The 19,539-nt window shown below is 38.7% G+C and overlaps 1 protein-coding gene across 1 annotated transcript; it reads right to left on the bottom strand.

Annotated features, from left to right (window-relative positions):
• Positions 1-3,603: 3,603 nt before the first annotated feature.
• LOC142164071 (uncharacterized) lies at positions 3,604-19,197 on the bottom strand. The gene is made up of 7 exons (XM_075221242.1): positions 18,998-19,197; positions 18,570-18,880; positions 18,199-18,225; positions 17,853-18,149; positions 17,498-17,750; positions 3,992-4,227; positions 3,604-3,896 (listed from the first exon to the last, which is right to left on the bottom strand). Exons 1-7 carry the CDS (start codon positions 19,195-19,197, stop codon positions 3,604-3,606), a joined length of 1,617 nt encoding a protein of 538 aa, XP_075077343.1.
• Positions 19,198-19,539: the final 342 nt, after the last annotated feature.

Here is a 19,539-nt window from a genome sequence, read left to right as displayed (position 1 = left end):
AGGGTGTAATGAGGTTCGGAAAGAAGGGCAAGTTGAGCCCTAGGTATATCAGACCTTTTGAGATTCTGGAGAGAGTGAGAGATGTGGCTTACAAGCTTGCATTGCAACCTAGTTTAGCAGTTGTTCATCCGGTAATCCACGGGCGGGCAGTGAAGGCTCATTTAGTAGACAGCGAGCGAGCTGCAAGCACCTACTCCTATCAAAATGAGAAGCAGCAAGCGGAACTTGAAAAATCCCAATCAAAGCCCTATCTAAGTAAAGCTTCGTCTGTTATTTTTCCGGCCCCAGGGGAGTTTATTCGACCCATTCCCCAGTCTTCCATTCTTCGAAAGTATCACGGTGATCCATCCCATGTGTTAGATTTCAGCTCTGTCCAGTTGGACAAGGATTTGACTTACGAGGAGGAGCAGGTGGCCATTTTAGCCCAGCAGGTTTGCCAGTTGAGATCAAAGAGTTACCCTTCAGTTTGAGTGCAGTGGAGAGGTCAGCCTACTGAGGCAGCTACTTATGAGTCCGAGTCCAATATGCGGAGTAGATATCCCCACCTTTTCACCAGCCTAGGTACTTTTTTATGTCCGTTTGAGGACGAATGGTTGTTTTAAAGGTAGAGAATGTGATGACCCAAAAGGTCATCTTATGTTTTAGAACTCGAATCTACTCTTAAGCCTTAAATATCTCATTTTTATCCTCCTCGATTTGTGTGCGCAGTCCGGGCATGTTTCCGGAAAGCTTTTATATTGAAAATTGATAAAAATAAAATTTATGCCTTAAAAGTTGATTTTAGTTGACTTTGGTCAACACTTTTGGTAAACGGGTCCAGATCCAGGTTTTGACGGTCCCGGTGGGTCCGTATCGAATTATGGGACCTGGGCGTATGCCCGGAATCGAATTCTGAGGTCCCTAGCTCAAGTTATGAATTTTTGATGAAAATTAAAAGTCTGAAAATTTATTATTTTTTAAGAATTGACTGATGTTTGGCATTGTTAGTGTCGGGTCCGTATTCTAGTTTTGGAGCCCTATACAGGTTCATTATGATATTTAAGACTTGTCTGTGAAATTTGGTGAGAAACGAAGTTAGTTGGCGTGATTCGGACGTCCAGTTTAGAAGATATGAATTTTAAAGTGTTCTTGAGAATTTTATTCGATTTGGTGCTAAATTCGTAGTTCTAGATGTTATTTTGGCGATTTGATCGCGCGAGCAAGTTTGTATGATGTTTTTAGATTTGTGTGCATGTTTGGTTTGGGTAAGTTTCGGATAGGCCACGGGATGTTTTGGACTTAGAAAATCTGGTATTTTGCTGCAGTAGGTGTTCTGGCATGTCCTTCTTCGCGTTCGCGAAGGTACTCTCACGAATGCAAAGTGCAAACTGGGAAGCTAGAATTTTCTTCTTCGTGAACACGAAGGCTTGGTCGCGAACGCGAAGCGATGGGGGCGTTACCCTTTGGGAACGCGACTAGCTCCTCGCGAACGCGTAGTGTTAGGCACACTTGGAGTAGGGTTGGTCGTTCCCTCATCGCGAACGCGAGCAATATTGCTCGCGAACTGGAAGGCCAGGGGAGAGTAACCATCGCGAACGCGAGAAGAGTCTCGCAAACACGAAGGCTTGGTAGCCAGTACCATTCGCGAACGCGACAGTGGCCTCGCGAACGCGATGCACACTATCGCCCAGTGCATAAAATAGAATCAAACACGGGTTTAAGCCATTTCTTCAACATTTTTCAAGAACCAAACGGGTATAGGCGATTTTCAAAAGTCATGTTCTTCCCTAAAGTATTGGTAAGTGATTCTAAACCATTTTCTTTCAATTACCCATTACATTTCTTGAATTATCAACCTAAAATCTAGAGTTTTCATGGTAGAATTAGGGGTTAGGGTAGAAACTAGGAATTTCAGAAATTTAGCAATTTAGACCTCAATTTGAGATCGGATTCCAAAACCAATTATATATTCGGGCTCAGGGGTGAATGAGTAAATGGATTTTGGTCCGAACCTCGGGTTTTGACCAAGCGGGCCCAGGGTCGATTTTTTAACTTTTGGAGGAAAATTTGGAAAATTTAATTTATGCAATATAATTGATTTCTTTAACAATATTTGAAATTATTGAGTCATTTTTGAATAGATACGAGTGGTTTGGAGGTGAATTCCAAAGAAAAAGCCGTGATTGAGAAATAAGTGGCCTTCGGAGCGAGGTAAGTGTCGTGTCCAACTTTGGCTCGAGGGAATAGGTATTATGTGTTTATTTGCTACGTGTTTGATTGTTAAATATGATGTATAGGTGATATGACGAGCATCTATGCGTCGTTGTCGAGTCATAGCATGCGAGTGAAATTCTATTCTTGTCTATTTTGTAGCCTTAAATTCTACTATCCATGCTTAGCGGGTTATTTGAAATGTTGGGTGACTTATATCTAGTTTCACTGAGATTTGGTAACTTTCGAATATTGATTCAAGGTTGAGGTTACATTGTGCTATTGATTATGGGTAAAATACTGATTTCTTTGTGAAACTTTTGTTTATCCGTTGTTATTGATTCTGTGATTTGTGAGGAGGAGTGTAAAGCACGAAGGGTGATGTCGTGCATGCATTATTTATATTGTGAGAAAGAGTGTAAAGCACAAAGGGTGATGCCGTGCCATGATATGTGAGTGTTAATTCATGAAGGGTGATGTCGTGTATATTATGAGAGTAAAAGCACGAAGGGTGATGCCGTGTCGTTCTATTTATTTATTATTTGGTGAGGTTGAAAGTAAAAGCACGAAGGGTGATGCCGTGCCGTTCTATTTATTTATTTGGTGAGGTTGAGAGTAAAAGCACGAAGGGTGATGCCGTGCAGTTTTCCTTCGTTGTTTTATTTGCTCAATTTGTTTAAGGATTTTCGGTTTAATTCTGTCTTTTCATTATTCTCACTCTTTATATTGTATTCCCCCACTGTATGTCCCCTTCACATTATTTCTGCGTTATTTCTTTATTTACTGTTGTTGCCACTAGCATGATTATACTGTTCAGGTTATATGTGGGTGTCTTGTCCTAGCCTCGTCACTACTTCGATGATATTAGGCTCGACACTTACTAGTACATGGGGTCGGTTGTGCTGATGCTGCACTCTATACTTTCTGTGTAGATTTTGGTACCGATTCAGGTTGATCGAGATTTTTCTATTGGTCCGCTGTCCCGAGACTCAAGGTAGATCTGTCGGCGTTCACAGCCCTTGAACTCCCCGTCTATCTTTTATGTCCTATTGTTTTCTTTCATTCAGACAGTTGTATTTCTTTTAGACTATTACTTGTAGAAAATTTTAGAATGCTCGTGAATTGTGACTCCAGATCCGGGTGGTAGTAATTAATACAGTTTTATAATATTTTGCACTTATTATATTTTATCTTAGTTAATTATTGTTATTTACTGAATGGAAATAAGGAATTGGCTTAATGATTCTCTAACGTTGGCTTGCCTAGCAAGTAAAATATTAGGCGCCATCACGGTCCCGTCGGTGAGAAATTTTGGGTCGTGACACCATGCAAAAATGTATTGTTGACATCAAGTTGGAAGAGAGATCATTGCCTTTTAACAGCCACAACCACTAAGCATTTAACAGTGGAAAACTACATCACAGGGGAAAAGGTTTCTGTAAAGTCCACCCCTTCCACCTGTGTATCCCCTCGTACTACCAACCTAGATTTGTATCTCTCAACACTACCATCAGCCCAATATTTAATCTTGTAGACCCATTTACAACCAATGGATTTCTTACCTATAGGCAATTCAACAATTGCCCAAGTGTGATTGGCCTCAAGGACCTCAAATTCTTTTCTCATAGCCTCCTGCCAGGCTGGAATAGAAGCAACCTGATGATAAACCTGAGGCTCAATAGCAACATTGTGAGAAGAAGGCTTAACTACAAAGGATAAAGAACTGGAGCCAAGTAAAGAAGGAGGAAGAGTACGAACAAAATCATCAAGATGTGCAGGAAGGTGATGAGGTTTGGAAGACTTTCTGGTAGACTGAATGGTGTAGGTGGTATAGGAGGAGGGGATGATGAGGTATTGGAAGAATTCTGACGGATTGATGATGTGACTGGAGAAGGAGGGCGAGAAAGAGGGATAGAAAATGCATCCTCAGGAGAATCAGAAGGATCAACAGAGACAGGGAATGAAGAAGAAGGAGAGGAAGGAGAAGGAAATGTTGAAGTATCAAAGGGAAAAATATGTTCAAGAAAGAATACATCCCTGGAGACAAGAACATGTTTGGTAGAGAGATTGAACAACTTGTAGCCTTTCTTAGCAAGAGGATAGCCAAGAAAGATACAAGGTTCAACCCTTGGTTGGAACTTATCCTTATGGCACTTGGGTATGGTGTGAAATCAAAGGCAACCAAAGACTTTGAGGTGAGAATAGGAAGGAGAATGTCCATAAAGCAATTAAAAAGGAGATTAATTCTAAAGTAATTCGGAAGGGAACCTATTGATGAGGTATGTGGCAGTGAGTACACATATAACGACCCGAAATTCTCACCTTCGGGACCGTGATAGCACCTAATATTTTACTTGCTAGGTAAGCCAACGTTAGAATAATTTTAGTCAATTTAGCAGTTCAGTTTAAATGGTAATAAAGAAACTAATTATCTAGAATAATCTGAAATAGAAATTTCCTACAATCCCAAAACTGGTAGTACAAATCACAAGCTCTACGGAGTTTACTAAAAAATCTCTAAATACAACTGTTCCGAAGTAGAATCAACAGTGCAATGAAAAATATCAGAAGGTGACTCTGAGGCCTGCAAATGCGACAATATGGTACCTTGAGTCTCCACAACAATGCCCGATCACATAACATAAATATCAACAACTCCGAGTTACCTGGATCTGCACAAAAATGTGCAGTAGAGTAGCATGAGTACACGACGGTACCCAGTAAGTATCAAGCCAAACCTCGGTAGAGTAGTGACGAGGCCAGGTCAAGACACCTATCGGACATATAAACATATACAAAATATTACATAAAGCTAACAAGAAAAGAATATCATTGTAAGGCCAATAACATAGGACCTTCCAATTCAAATCAACAATGAGAACAATGAGAACACTGAGGACAACGAGAAAACAATCAGGTAATTAAGCAACAACATAGTCGGAGTACCCATAACATATGAATGGGTTCAACTAAAGAATCATATGATAAATCAGTCAATTAAATAATTTATAAATCATGTATTTCAACATAAATTGCCTGAGTTATCATTCCTCGAAAATCTCAAATCTCGATTCACAACTTTCAATTCTTACACATGTGGCATCTTGTGCCCACGTCTTTCTGAATCACTTTTACATGGAAAACTCCTCGTGCTACCATAGGTAAAGTTTCCGTATCAATATCTACCAAGATGATCAATGAATAATTTAAACACCATTAAATACCATTTGCAAATTTAATACAGTGAAGCATCAAATGAGTTATTAAGCCAATTTAGGATTCAAATAAGGTAAAATAGTGGAGAGGTTGTACAAATAGAATATCAACTTAATTCAGTTTAGAAATATATGAGATTCAGTAAAATATTATTTTTATAATAAAAAAACCCAATCAAGTTATAACGAGATAAATATGAAATTTATTAAAGTTGAACATAATAACCATTTTTCACGCAAATTATGCGACAATAAGATAATGAGAAATATGAAGTATTAATTAGAGTAAAATATAATCACCAATTAATTTAGTAAATCTCCAAATAAGATATAAGTTTTATCTTTGAAAGACACACCAGTGAAACAACTTGAAAATTCTTTCATTTACCTCTGCTAAATTCTGAGCAACTTAACATATCACATAGGATGCATGACTCACACAAGAAGTCCATATTGTTTCATTTTTAATATATTGACGGTTAATTAATTGTGTTCAAAATATAATGAAGTGATTTAAGAAACCACATTAACCGTCCTAGCATGGAATGCATCATGAGAATCACAATCGGAATTTATCTTAATATCACAATAATTTCGTATTTGTTCATTTGTTGCGGTGTGCAACTCCATCTCATGCAATAATAAATCATATATGTTGCGGCGCGCAACCCGATCCCACACAATAATAATCATATATATTGCGGCGTGCAACCCGATCCCTCACAATAATAATCATATTTGTTGCGGCGTGCAACCCGATCCCTCTCAATATTAAATCATATATGTTACGGCGTGCAACCCAATCCTCTCAATATTAAATCATATATGTTGCGGCGTGCAACCCGATCTCTCTCAATATTAATCAACCAATTTACAACCAACTACGATATACCACAAAATCAAAAGAATAACGAAACTACACAAAGAAGTCACAACTAATGAAAAAGGCTACACGATAGCTCACGAAATCAAATAGCAAGGAAATGACAATCCATAAGCCAAGGCATAATTTATGAGCATCGACTAACAATTAAGGCATGCAGCAGGTAAAGCATGAATTCAACGAGTGGTTATGATCAACAATTGGAATATAAGGTGATATTGACTACAAAGATGGAACATGTGCTAACAATTTCCAGTAAAGCACGTACAAACAATTCTAACAACAAAAGATATAATCGTGAAACGATATTTACAATCAGTTATATAAAAGGAGCCTAACGGTCCAAACCAGCCAAATACCACATAAAGGTCGTGTACCCACTCGTCACCCCGCATACACGACCTTCACATAACATGAATGACACAATCATCTCAAATCCTAAGGGGCAGTTTCCCCCACACAAAGTTAGACAAGACACTTACCTTAAAGAAGTTAGGCCGATATTCCAAAATAGTCTTCTTGCTTGAATTGACCTCTGGAAAGCTCAAATCTATCAAAATTAATTGTATAACATAATTAAAATTCTTCGGAAACAATTCTGGATAATAAGCTTCGCGAACGCAAGACTCCTCTCGCGAACGCGGTGCTTATCTGACCCTAAGCTTCGCGAACACGGGACTCCCTTCGCGAACGCGAAGACCAAATACGTGGGATCCCAGCTTCCTCTTCTTCCTCTTCGTGAACGTGAGCTCCCCCACGCGAACGTGATGCATGCTGAGCCCAGGCCTTCACGAACACGACCCCTCACATGCGAACGCGATGAACAACTTCCAACATCTTTGCAAACGCGTGTCCATCTTCACGAACGGGAAGAACAAACCTCACTTGTCTCCCAGTTACCCTTCGCCAACGCGAAGAAGGAAACCAGAGTTGGACACCAGAAGTTCTTTAGCAGTCTTCCAAGTCCAAAATTGATCCGCTAACCTTATGAAATCCACCCGAGGCCCTCGGGAACTTAAACAAATATACCAACACGTTCAAAATAAAAATTTGAACTTAGTCGAGGCCTCAAGCCACGTCAAACAATATCGAAATTATGAATTGTGCATCGAATCAAATTGTGAGTTTTCAAATCTTCCAACTTCTATATTTTGCGCCGAAAGATAACAAATCAATCCGGAATGAGTTCAAATTTTGCACATGAGTCTTAAATGACATAATGGAATTGTTCCAATTTCCGGAATCGAATTCTGACCCCGTTATCAACAAATCAACCTTCGGCCAAACTTATAATTATTTTAAAACTTCAACTTTTCCAATTTTCGCCAAAATGCGCCGAATTGTTCTACGTACTTCCAAATCCAAATCCGAACATAAGCCTAAGTCCAAAATCACCATACGAAAGTATTGGAATCATCAAAACTCCATTCCGGAGATGTTTGCTCAAAAGTCAAACTCCGGTTAACTATTTGCATTTAAGCTTCAAAAATAAGAATTGTTCTTTCAATTTAATTCGGAATCTTCCGAAAATCAAACTCGACCGCACACGTACGTTATAATATGCATTACAAACTTGCTCGAGATCTTAAACTGCTGAACGGGATGCTAATTCGCAAAATGACAAGTCGGGTCGTTACATCCACACCTCTTAAACAAACGTTCGTCCTCGAACATGCTAAGAATTATTCTGAGGTTATCAAATTGCTGATGTTTTTACTCTTACACACAACTTGCGGGTGATACCACATCATCAAAACTGACATAGGTTCGACAACACCATCTCAATTGAGATTAATTTTCCTATCCATACTTATAAACCTTAAAACCAATTTTCTTACACTTAAATCATTTTCAAAAGGGTCCGATTTTCATATCATCACAAGGTATTAGTCTCAGCTGGCTGTAGAAACTCGTGCCTATGCTCGCATGGCACAACCACATAACACATCGTAATATGCATAAGCCCATAACCACATCTCTGGTCATAATAATTATTCATAGCCAATTATGGCATCGCCCTTTAACTTCATGTTAACAAAAATCTCATTTCAAACCTTCACAATACTAACAACGAGACATGAGGCATGAAGGCCTCATAATTATTTACTTGAATTAACGAGTCATATTTAACTTCACCCGGGCACTCACCTCGTAGGTTAAAACTCAATAATTACAACATGAATTTGGAAAATTATGCACAGATAAATTCATACAAGAATTTTTAAATTAGTCTAATAGGCATGACTCCCTATTAGTAATATGGTACCACTTTAATTCCAAAAGGGAGAATTTAAAACCATAAAGTTTTATCACAAGGATCTTGTCCTTATATAACTTCCACCCCGGCTTGTAGCCCAGTTTAAACATAACAAATCATATTAAAATGCGAGGATCTCGTCCTCAATCCTGAATCACAAGTAATATGAACATTGTGCCAATCAAAATCTTCCATTTTGTTCTTTAAAATAATTTATGTTAAACAAAATCACAACACATAATGAACCTCATACCGGTAGGGCACATAATTCATAAAATTATAATCAATTATCCCGAAATTACATCAAACCCACTGTAGTGAGTAACAGAAAGTCACATTTGGACTCATAGCCCTCAGTAGTATACAAAATAAAATGATAGACACGGGCTAACGCCATCAAATCTCCCAACAGGAATAAAAACAGGAGTAGAGTACAAATTCACAAACTCACTATATAAGGAGCATGAAAGGAGATCTCACCTCGATTATCAGAATCGAATCAAAATAAGAATAGTGCTCCTCTATTGTGAATTAAATCACACCTGTAACGACACTATCTGGTGTAACGACCTTGGCTAATTCATAGCAATTATATCAACGGGTCGGGCCTCCACCTCTAAGACGACCTCTACCCACCTGTCCTCCACCCCTAACTGAATATGTAGGTAGAGTAGCAACTGAAATGGAGCGCGTGGCTTGAGTGCTCTGATGTAATATGTCTCTCCCAAGTTTGGGACAATCTTTCATAATGTGCCTAGTACCATCACGCTCATAACACCCCTCTGCGAGTTCGGTTGCTCATACTGAGTCTGTGCCGGATAATTGGAATAACCATTATAGGAATCTCATACCGGTGTTGCATTAAAAGAAATTACTGGTGCATCCAACTAATCTGATGTGCGGACTGAGCTAACCGACTGCTCGAGTCCCCGCCATAATGAGTTATAGCTACAGAGTAGCATCCACTGAAATCTCCAGAAACTTGAGAGCTCTTGGTCTCCTTATCTTTCTTTTCCTCACCCCAAACACATACTAACATCTTGGCAATCTCCACCACTTGCTGAAATGAAGTATCAGCTTGTAGTTTTCGAGTCATACAAAATTTTACAATCATAATTGAGTCCTTTAATGAATCCGTGGACTCGCTCCCTGGCTGTAGGAACCAAGGTAGGAGTATAACGGGCTAACTCATTGAACCCGATGGCATATCCTGACACCGTCATGGTGTCCTAATGCAGCTGTTCAAAATCTATATTCCACGCATCCCGTAGAGTCTTGGGGACAAACTCCATCAAAAACATCTCTGAAAATTGAGCCCAAGTAAGTGGCATTGCATTGGCTGGTTTGCCCTCTTCATAGACCTGCCACAAATACCAGTGGAGAATTATCTCTCCAAAGGCCAATTTCTTCTTTTTCTATGCTAACCCATCATCACCGAGCTGACTCATTTCTTCACATATTAATCGATTCTTCTTTGGGGTAACACTTCCCCCTATTTGTACACAATGATCCCGAAAGTAAAGTTCCGTACAGACAAATCTTGGCACGAACCATGTAGCCCATAAGCTCATCAACCACCGTACTTTCTCTGAAGCACCCCTACTTCCGCAACCGAGATGTCCACGTTGAATAGACCTTCTGTCATGACCCAATTTCATCATAGGCCGTGATGGCACCCAACACCATTGTTAGGCAAGCCAACACTAATAAATCTAGTGGTTTCCACTTTTAATATGTTTGCAAAGTAAATAGCTTTCCTCATTGATAAAAGTTTAAAAACTTTACTGTTGTAAAGTAATTAAACAAAAGCAATTGAGAGCAAATCGAAGTCATGACAATAAATCCAAAATCATAAGTCTACTAGTATGTGTCAGGACCTGGTGTCACAAGTGTGTGGGCTACTAGCAGAATATACAAAAGAATACTAGTCTACTGTCTCAAGGAAATAGACAAAAATATAAATCCAAAAGAGAGACTCTGGTTGCTGCTGAACGGCTCGGAATGACAGCTCACCATATAGTCTCGAGCTAGAAGTCAAGCGTGCGCACCGGACTGGTAACCAGATGCGCCTGCCTCAGATCATGCACATCAAGTGCAGAAGTGTAGCATAAATATATAAACAACATGTACCCAGTAAGTATCTAGTCTAACCTCGAAGAAGTAGTGACGAAGGGTCGACTTCGACACTTACTAAGGGCCAAAAACATAATAATGTAAAGTTCTAATTAAGCATCTAAATATACAATGATAACAACGCTCAAAACAAGAAGTAAGTAAGCAAATCCTTCTTTCAAGTAAGAATCAAACCATTTCTCCCATTTGTTCCTTTCACTTTTCAAGTACGTGAAACATTATTAAATAATAAAAGAGATGTCGGTATCACTACGCACGAGTTATGCCGAGGACGTACGGCCCGATCCAAATATACATAATATAATGTGCATTGTCGAGAGTCGAACGGCCTGAACCATATAATATATCAATAAATCCTGTCGAGGCGAACAACCCGCTCCCATGAGAGTAGTGGAAATTTACCCCGCTCGCGGAATATATTTACGAAGCGGTTGAATGTATAATTTCTCAATTCATCATAGTATTTCTCAATTCCTTTCTAAAAATAAGAAATTCAACTTGGATCTTTAAATATTGAAACCCTCAACTTCCCCTTTAATCCAACAACTAGTAAGCATAAACAAGCAATGGTATCAACAAAATATGGTGTAAGCCTAAATCTACCCGGACATAAGCATGAATAGTAGCTGCGCACGGACTCTCGTCACATTATATGCACGTAGCCCCCCACAAATAGAGGTACATATTGATAAAGTTTACGTATGGGGTTAATTCCCTCTTACAAGGTTACTTACCTCGTCTCAAGGCCTACTTTCCGGTCCAAGGTCGTGCTCAAATCTCCAAATTCGGTGCCAAATGACTCGAAACTAGTCAAATATTATATAAATTAATCAATTTATGCTCAAAAGTTCATATCCCAACTATTAAAGCGATTACCCAACTCTAAATGCAAGATTTCTAAAATTCACCTCCGGGCCCACGTGGCCGGATTCCAGAAATGTTCGAAGAAAGTCGTTACCCATACCCTTAGGAACATAAATAAATGATTTTAACTAAGTTCCATAACCATTTTTGTGGTTAAATCTCATTTTATCAAAAACCTAGGTTTTCACTTAAACCCATGTTTTTTTACTAATTTACATGTTATTAGCTACCCTTAATATATGTATTTAACTCAAGATTGGCAGAAATCACTTACCTCTAAGTTCTAGTTGAAATCCTCTCCTTAGAAGCTCTCAAACCACCCAAGAGTGAAAGTAATATGTGATAAAAATGGCTTAAGTCCCGTATTAAATGAACCCTCACTGCCCAGCGATTTTCGCATATGCGGCAATTTCCTTGGGGGAGTGATGTTTTCCTCACCTGGCCTTACTTCACATCTGCGGACAGAAGGGGCCGCTTCTGCGACCACAGTTCTCGCACCTGTGGTCACGTAGGTGCGCCCAATCATCTGCATCTGCGGTTCCGGGGCTGCCCTCGATATTTCGCTTTTACGGCTCGTGTATCGCATCTGCGAGCCCGCACCGGCGGCTGGCCAAGCGCAGGTGCGATTATGACAGATCTGGGAGTTTCACCCGTGGCTCTAAGCTCTCAACTTGCCTCGAGCCTCGTCCGTTCGGCACTCGGGGCCCCCGGGGCCCCGTCCGAACATATCAGCAAGTTTGAAATCATAAAACGAACTTGCTCGAACTCTCAAAATGCCCGAAACAACATTAATACTAAGAATCGCACCCCAAAACTCATTGGATCAAACTTATAAATTTCAAGTTCTTCAATTTACTCCAAATGCGCCGAAACGTACTTAAACTACCCGGATTAACGCTAAATTTTACGTGCAAGTCATAAATGATATTATGGAACTATTTCCGATCTCGGAATTCCATTTGGACCTCGATATCACCAAAACCCACTCCAAAACATATTTAAAGAACTTCTAAGCCTTCAAAGAACCAACCTTCACTATTAGGCATCGAAACGCTCCCAGTTCATCCAAAACCCAGTCCGAACATACGCCCAAATCTGAAATCATCATACGAACCTATTGGGACCATCAAATCCCGATTCCAAGGTCGTTTACTCAAAATGTTGACCGATGTCAAACTTAACCTTTTAAGGCCAACTTAAGGAACCAATTGTCCCGATTTTAACCCGCACCCTTCCGAATCTTAAACTAACCACCCCCGCAAGTCATAAAATAGTAAAAGCACATACGGGGAGTCTTATTTAGGGGAACGAGGCTCTAGAAAGTAAAATGACCGGTCGGGTCGTTACATCTTCTGTAAATTTGAAGTTATTTCTCTAACTACTTTGATACTGGCATATATGATTATTAAGGACGCGATCATACCGCAAGTCCCAACATTATCACCTGCAAAATCTCAGGCCTTAAACATGTGCAAATTTTGGGGAACCTTTCAGTACCACATATGTACATCTCAGGCCAGAACCGATATAACACATGACCCCGCAATATGTTCGTCTTTAGTAGACTCCCCCTCCACTTGGCTTGAAGCCATAGGACACAACGCCCGATGATCCACAATACTAACCTTCACAGCTCGTACTCATCAACCAGATGCCATAATCTGCTGCACCCCCACGTAAATCATTGAGTGATCTTTCAATATATCCACATTTTCAGTCGCGACCACACGTTGAGACGATGTTTGAGCATCCTTGGCTCCTTCGTAGTCTATCCACGATATCAGGAACTGTCGGTGCATAACTGATACCGAGTGTACAGTGTCATACATGAGTGGATGCGAATGAATATAAGATATATCCTTCAATATGAATAAATATCGCACAATAAGGAATAAAAGAAGTGGAATTTCCTAATAGCTTCTGTAGCCTCTCGAAGATAAGTACAGATGTCTCTGTACCAATCCGCAAGACTCTACTAAACCTGCTTATGACTTGTAGCACCCATGAACCTAGAGCTCTAATACCAACTTGTCACGACCCGAAATTCTCACCTCCGGGACCGTGATGGCGCCTAACATTTCACTTGCTAGGCAAGCCAACGTTAGAATAAGTTTAGTCATTTTTAACAGTTCAGTTTAAATGGTAATAAAGAAACCAATTATCTGCAATAATCTGAAATAGAAATTTCCTACAATCCCAAAACCGGTAGTACAAATCACAAGCTCTACGGAGTTTACTAAAAAATCTCTAAATACAACTGTTCTAGAGTAGAATCAATAGTGTAATGAAAATATCATAAGGTATTCTAAGGCTTGCGAACGCGACAACAAGGTACCTTGAGTCTCCACAGAAATGAACGATCACATAGCAGGAATATCAACAACTCTGAGTTACCTGAATCTGCACAAAAATGTAGAGAAGAGTAGCATGTGTACATCACAGCGGTACCTAGTAAGTATCAAGCCTAAACTTGGTAGAGTAGTGACGAGGCCAGGTCAAGACACCTACCGGACATATAAACCTGTACAAAATGTTACATAAAGCTAAAAAGGAAAGAATATCATTGTAAGGCCAATAACAAAAAACTTTCCTATTCAAATCAACAATGAGAACAATGAGAACATGGAGGAAAACGAGAAAACAATCAAGTAATTAAGAAACAATATAGTCGGAGTGCCTATGACATATGGATGGGTTCAAGTAAGGAATCATATGATAAATCAATCAATTAAATCATTTATAAAAAATGTATTTCAACATAAATTGCCCGAGGTATCATTCCTCGAAAATCTCAAATCTCGATTCATAACTTTCAATTCTTACATATGTGGTATCTTGTGCCCACATCTTTCCGAATCACTTTTACACGGAAAATTCCTCGTGCTACCATAGGTAAAGTTCCCATATAAATATCCACCAAGATGACCAATGAATAATTTAAACACCATTAAATATCATTTCCAAATTTAATACAGTGAAGCATCAAATGAGTTATTAAGCCAATTAGGATTAAAATAAGGTAAAATAGTGGAGAGGTTGTACAAATAAAATACCAACTTAATTTAGTTTAGAAATATATAAGATCCAGTAAAATATTATATTTATATAAAAACAAAAACACCCAATCAAGTTATAACGAGATAAATATGGAATTTATTAAAGTTGAACATAATAACCATTTTTCACGCAAATTACGCGACAATAAGATAATGAGAAATATGAAGTATTAATTAGAGTAAAATATAATCACCAATTAATTTAGTAAATCTCCAAATAAGATAAAGTTTTATCTTTGAAAGACACACCAGTGAAATAACTTGAAAATTCTTTCATTTACCTCTGCTAAATTCTCAGCAACTTAACATATCACATAGGATGCATGACTCACACAAGAAGTCCATATTGTTCCATTTTTAATATATTGACAGTTAATTAATTGTGTTCAAAATATAATGAAGTAATTTAAGAAACCACAATAACCGTCCTAGCATGGAATGCATCATGAGAATCACAATCGAAATTTATTTTAATATCACAATAATTTCGTATTTGTTCATTTGTTGCGGCGTGCAACTCCATCTCATGCAATAATAAATCATATATGTTGCGGCGCGCAACCCGATCCCACACAATAATAATCATATCTGTTGCGGTGTGCAACCCGATCCCTCACAATAATAATCATATTTGTTGCGGCGTGCAGCCCGATCCCTCTCAATATTAAATCATATATGTTGCGGCGTGCAACCCGATCCTCTCAATATTAAATCATATATGTTGCGGCGTGCAACCCGATCCCTCTCAATATTAATCAACCAATTTACAACCAACTACGGTATACCACAAAATCAAAAGAATAACGAGACTACACAAAGAAGTCACAACTTATGAAAAAGGCTACACGATATCTCACGAAATCAAATAGCAAGGAAATGACAATCCATAAGCCAAGGCACAATTTATGAGCATCGACTAACAATTAAGACATGCAGCAGGTAAAGCATGAATTCAACGAGTGGTTACGATCAACAATTCGAATATAACGTGATATTGACAACAAAGATGGAACATGTGCTAACAATTTTCAGTAAAGAACGTACAAATAATTCTAACAACAAAAGATATAATCATGAAACAATATTTACAATCAATTGTATAAAAGGAGCCTAACGGTCCAAACCGGTCAAATACCATATAAAGGTCGTGTACCCACTCGTCACCTCGTGTACACGACCTTTACATAACACGAATGACACAATCATCTCAAATCCTAAGGGGTGGTTTCCACCAAACAAAGTTAGACAAGACACTTACCTTGATGAAGTTAGGACGATATTCCAAAATAGCCTTCTTGCTTGAATTGACCTCCGAAAAGCTCAAATCTATCCAAATTAATTGTATAACTTCATTAAAATTCTTCGAAAATAATTCCGGATAATAAAATATCGACTTAAAATTTCACATTAAAAAGTCAACCAAAAGTCAACGCGGGGCTCGCCTCTTGGAACCCGATAGAATTTTATCGAAACTCGAACACCCATTCCGATACGAGTTCAACCACACTAATTTTATCAAATTCTGATAACGAATCAACCTCTAAATCTTACATTTTTGTTTTTGAAAGATTTTGCAAAAATCTCAATTTCTTCCATTAAAACTCGAATTAAACGATAAATATAACCATGGATTTATGGAATATAATCACTTTCGGATATAGAACACTTACCCCAGAAACCCACATGAAAATCTCTCCAAGAATCGCCTCCCCTAGAGCTCCCAAATCAATTTTTGTGTTATGCACTCAAACCCCCCTTTTGGAACTTTTAATTCTGCCCAGGTATTTTTCTTCTTCGCGAACGCGGCATATGCCTCGCGTTCACATAGCACAAATCCGTCTGCTGCCCTCAAGTCTTCTTCGCGAACGTGAAGACTAAATGCGTGGGATCCCAGCTGCATATTCTTCCTCCTCGCGAATGCGAGCTCCCTCACGCGATGCATCCTGAGCCCAGGCCTTCGCGAACGCGACCCCTCACACGCGAATGCGATGAACAACTTACTACACCTTCACGAACACGTGGACATCTTCGCAAATGTGAAGAAAAAACCTTACTTGTATCCTAGTTACCTTTCGCGATTGCGAGACCTCTCTCGCAAACGCGAAGAAGGAAACCAGAGCTGGACACCAGAAATTCTTCAGCAGTCTTCCAAGTCCAAAATTAACCCTCTATCCTTCTGAAATCCACCTGAGGCCCTCGGGAACTTAACTAAATATACCAACATGTCCAAAAATATAATACAAACTTAGTTGAGACCTCAAACCACGTCAAACAACATCAAAATTACAAATCATGCATCGAGTCGAATTATGAGTTTTCAAATCATCCAACTTCTATATTTTGTGCCGAAACATATCAAATCAATCTGGACTGACTTCAAATTTTGTACACGAGTATTAAATGACATAATAGAGCTGTTCCAATTTTCGGAATCGAAATCCGGCCCTGTTATCAACAAATCAACATTCGGCCAAACTTATAATTATTTTAAAACTTTAGCTTTTCCAATTTTCGCCAAAATGCGCCGAATTGTTCTACGGACTTCTAAATCCAAATCCGGACATATGTCTAAGTCTGAAATCACCATACAAAGCTATTGGAATCATCAAAACTCTATTCCGGAGACGTTTTCTCAAAAGTCAAACTCCTATCAACTCTTTTCATTTAAGCTTCAAAAATAAGAATTGTTCTTTCAATTTAATTTTGAATCTTCTAAAAACCAAACTCTACCGCACACGTGCATTATAATACGCGTTACGAAGATGCTCAAGATCTTAAACCACTAAACGGGGCGCTAATTTTTAAAACGTCAAGTCGGGTCATTACAACACATTCCCCCTAGAACTTTTTAAGTAGCTTGGATTAAAAATATAAGACCCTAGAAGTCTCAAGCAAATACTTGTGCTTTCGTTCAATAACACCATTTTGCTGTGGTGTATGTGGACAAATAGTTTGATGTATAACCTCATGATCTTTAAAATATTGTATAGCATGGTTGCTAGAACCAAGTTCCAACGCATTATCACTTCTAACACATTGAACTTTGATGGAAAATTGAGTTTGAACCATGGCAAGAAAGGCTTGAAGTAAAGGAAAAGCATCGCTTTCGGAACCCATGAGGTGTGTCCAAGTTGCTCTAGTAAAGTCATCAACTATGGTAAGGAAGTACTTAAAACCATTATAAGTAGAAGTAGAGTAGGCCCCCTAAGTATCAACATGAATTAATTGAAAAGGATGGGAAGTCTTTATGCTACTGTCAGGGAAAGGTAACCTTGACTGTCTAGCCATTGGGCAGATAGAACATGTAAAAGACTGTTTGGAAGTGAATTCACAAGGAATACCATAAACATCTTTTAATCGAACAAAAGGAATGTGACTCAATCTTTGATGCCATAACACTAAATCTTTATTAATGGAAGAATGGTTTTTACAATGTAAAACAGGTGGAAGGGATACAAAGGAAGAATCGGAAACATTCAAGGGATATCTACAATGTAATGTTGCATTGGAAACAAAAGGTAAGCTAATAGTAGCAGCAGATGTAGTGGATTCTGAGGGAGACATGAGGAGTCTGTAAAGACCATGCTCCAGCTTACTTACTTCCAGTGGCCTCTTCAGTTAAGGGCCCTGTAAAATGCATAAAAGTGAGTCAAATTGAACCATGCCATGAAGTTGGATAACTAACTGAGACACATAAATAAGATTATAGTGGAAAGTTGGAACATAAAGAATATGATCTAGGGTGAATGAAAACAACTTAAGAGATCATGTACAAGTTACTTTCACTTTGTAGCTATTTGAAAGTGTGACAAGATAGGGAATTACTAAAGGTTGAATATTGGAAAGGATATTTTTGTGTGAAGTCATATGATGTGTGGCCCCAGAATCTAAAATCCAACTATATTCAGCTACTCTACTCAACAAAGATGCACTATACTGTATTTCTACACATGCATCTAAAGGAAGATTACCAACAAAGTTTGCAAATAACATCAAGTTGGATTGAGAAAAAAATGGATCAGTCATATGAGCCTGCTGCAATAAGGAAATGAGTTGAACATACTGCTCCTTGGTAAGGCCTGGGACTGAGGAAGTACCATCAGAATGACTATCAGGAGTAGAAACATGAGACCCAGCACTATTGGAGGCTAATTCAACCTCAGCATTTGTAGCCATCTTCTGACCCTTAGTAAACTTGAAACCAGTGGAAAATCCATGCAACTTATAACACTTGTCAATTAGATGACCACTCTTCTTACAATACTTTCTAAATTGAGCAGTTCTATTTGAATCAAAAGACAGATATTATTTCTGAGGATCTGATGGCTGAGAGAAATTAAGTGAGGTAGCATGGAAGGAGGCAGACACAGGGCTGAACTGAGTAGATAGATTGACCTGCCTCTGTCTTTCATCTTGAAGCAGAATGTTGTAAGCACTATCTAAGGATGGAGGTGGTTGCATCATGAGAAGGTTACTCCTAACACTGACATATGTTTCATTTAATCCCATGAGAAATTGATGCAGTCTGTCATCCTCCTCCTCTTTTTGGATGACAGCCTTAGCAGCACAAGTGCAAGTGCTGCTATGACTAGAACGCATAACCCTTAGCTCATCCCAAAGTTTCTTCAGTTTGTTAAATATGATGCAATGTCTAGAGCTCCTTGATTGGTGGAAGCTAATTCCTTTTTAATTTCAAAAACCTTAGTTCCATTTATAGTGCCATACCTTTTATTCAATTGTGTCCAATTATCCTCAGCTGTTTCAGAATACTGAACACTCTCAACAATGCTAGGGGATAGAGAACTAGTCAACCATTAGATAACCAAATTATTACACATATCCCACAGCTTGTATTCTGGAGAATTGTGCGGAGATCTAGGGAAAGTTTCATCAATGAATTCAATTTTATTTATAGCAGACAAGGAAACAATAATATTCCTT

Source organism: Nicotiana tabacum, chromosome 9 (genome assembly GCF_000715075.1).
Source record: "Nicotiana tabacum cultivar K326 chromosome 9, ASM71507v2, whole genome shotgun sequence".
Lineage (NCBI taxonomy): Eukaryota > Viridiplantae > Streptophyta > Magnoliopsida > Solanales > Solanaceae > Nicotiana > Nicotiana tabacum.
The sequence above is the reverse complement of the archived record's forward strand: the minus strand, read 5'-3'. Positions and strand labels throughout refer to the sequence as shown.

What these genes read in the sequence shown, in the direction of transcription:
- LOC142164071 (XM_075221242.1), bottom strand. Translation starts at nt 19,197, where the DNA reads ATGCGTTCTAGTCATAGCAGCACTTGCACTTGTGCTGCTAAGGCTGTC. An exon ending in GTTATTTGCAAACTTTGTTG is followed by an intron (nt 18,226 to 18,569) that starts GTAATCTTCCTT and finishes TGCATTTTACAG; the next exon opens with GGCCCTTAACTGAAGAGGCC. An exon ending in GTTATTGAACGAAAGCACAA is followed by an intron (nt 4,228 to 17,497) that starts GTATTTGCTTGA and finishes TCTTGTCTCCAG; the next exon opens with GGATGTATTCTTTCTTGAAC.